General features: G+C 63.2%; 1 protein-coding gene across 1 annotated transcript in view; it reads left to right on the forward strand.

Annotated features, from left to right (window-relative positions):
• Nucleotides 1-360: 360 nt before the first annotated feature.
• The window catches only part of LOC103808912 (sorting nexin-22-like), a 978-nt gene continuing 636 nt past the window's right edge, over nucleotides 361-702 (forward strand). Inside the window, exons 1-2 of the mRNA XM_009081720.1 lie at nucleotides 361-483; nucleotides 566-670. Coding sequence (XP_009079968.1) covers nucleotides 361-483; nucleotides 566-670 — 228 coding nt within the window. The remainder of the gene's footprint in view (nucleotides 484-565; nucleotides 671-702) is intronic.

The following is a 702-nucleotide window of genomic DNA, read 5'->3' on the forward strand; positions in this document are numbered from 1 at the left end:
GTCCCCAGGTAGTCCTCCCCCCATCTGCCCCAGGGATGTGTGTGTGTCCCCTACACACTCCGGGAGTGGAGGCCCTTGCTGGGATGGGGAGGGCCTCCAGCTCTCAAAAGGTGGGAGGGGGTGTCCTTTGTCTCCAGTGGGTAGTGGGTCCTTGCCATCCAGGTGTGGGGGGTATGTGTCCTTTCCCCAGGGGTGCAGGACCCCAAGCCTTCTCCTGTGGTACCCCCATTGGCCCTGGGAGGGGTTGGGAGTCTATCCTAGAGTTTGGGGGTCCTGGCTGTTCTGGGCTGTGAGTAGCCTGGAGGTCCCCAGGCTGTGTGTGTGTGTGGGTTGGAGGCCCTGGCATCCCCTGGGAGGACGATGAGGCTGATGAAGCTGATGAGGCTATGGTGCCCACAGGTGTTCCGTGTGGAGGTGCTGTGCAATGGTCGGCGGCACACGGTGACGAAACGCTACAGCGAGTTCCAGGCGCTGCACAAACGGGTGAGACCCCTGGCACTGTGGGGGGCTCAGCCTCGTCCTCCAGGGCCCGTGCTGCCCTCATGCCCCCCATGCTCTGCCCCAGATCAAGAAGACTTGCAAGGTCCCTGACTTCCCTCCACGCCATGTCCCCAACTGGATGCCCAAAGTGCTGGAGCAGCGCCGGCAGGGCCTGGAGGTCTACCTGCAGGTAAGGTGCCAGCTGGAGGTGTCTTTGGGGTG

Source organism: Acanthisitta chloris, unplaced genomic scaffold (genome assembly GCF_000695815.1).
Source record: "Acanthisitta chloris isolate BGI_N310 unplaced genomic scaffold, ASM69581v1 scaffold27099, whole genome shotgun sequence".
Lineage (NCBI taxonomy): Eukaryota > Metazoa > Chordata > Aves > Passeriformes > Acanthisittidae > Acanthisitta > Acanthisitta chloris.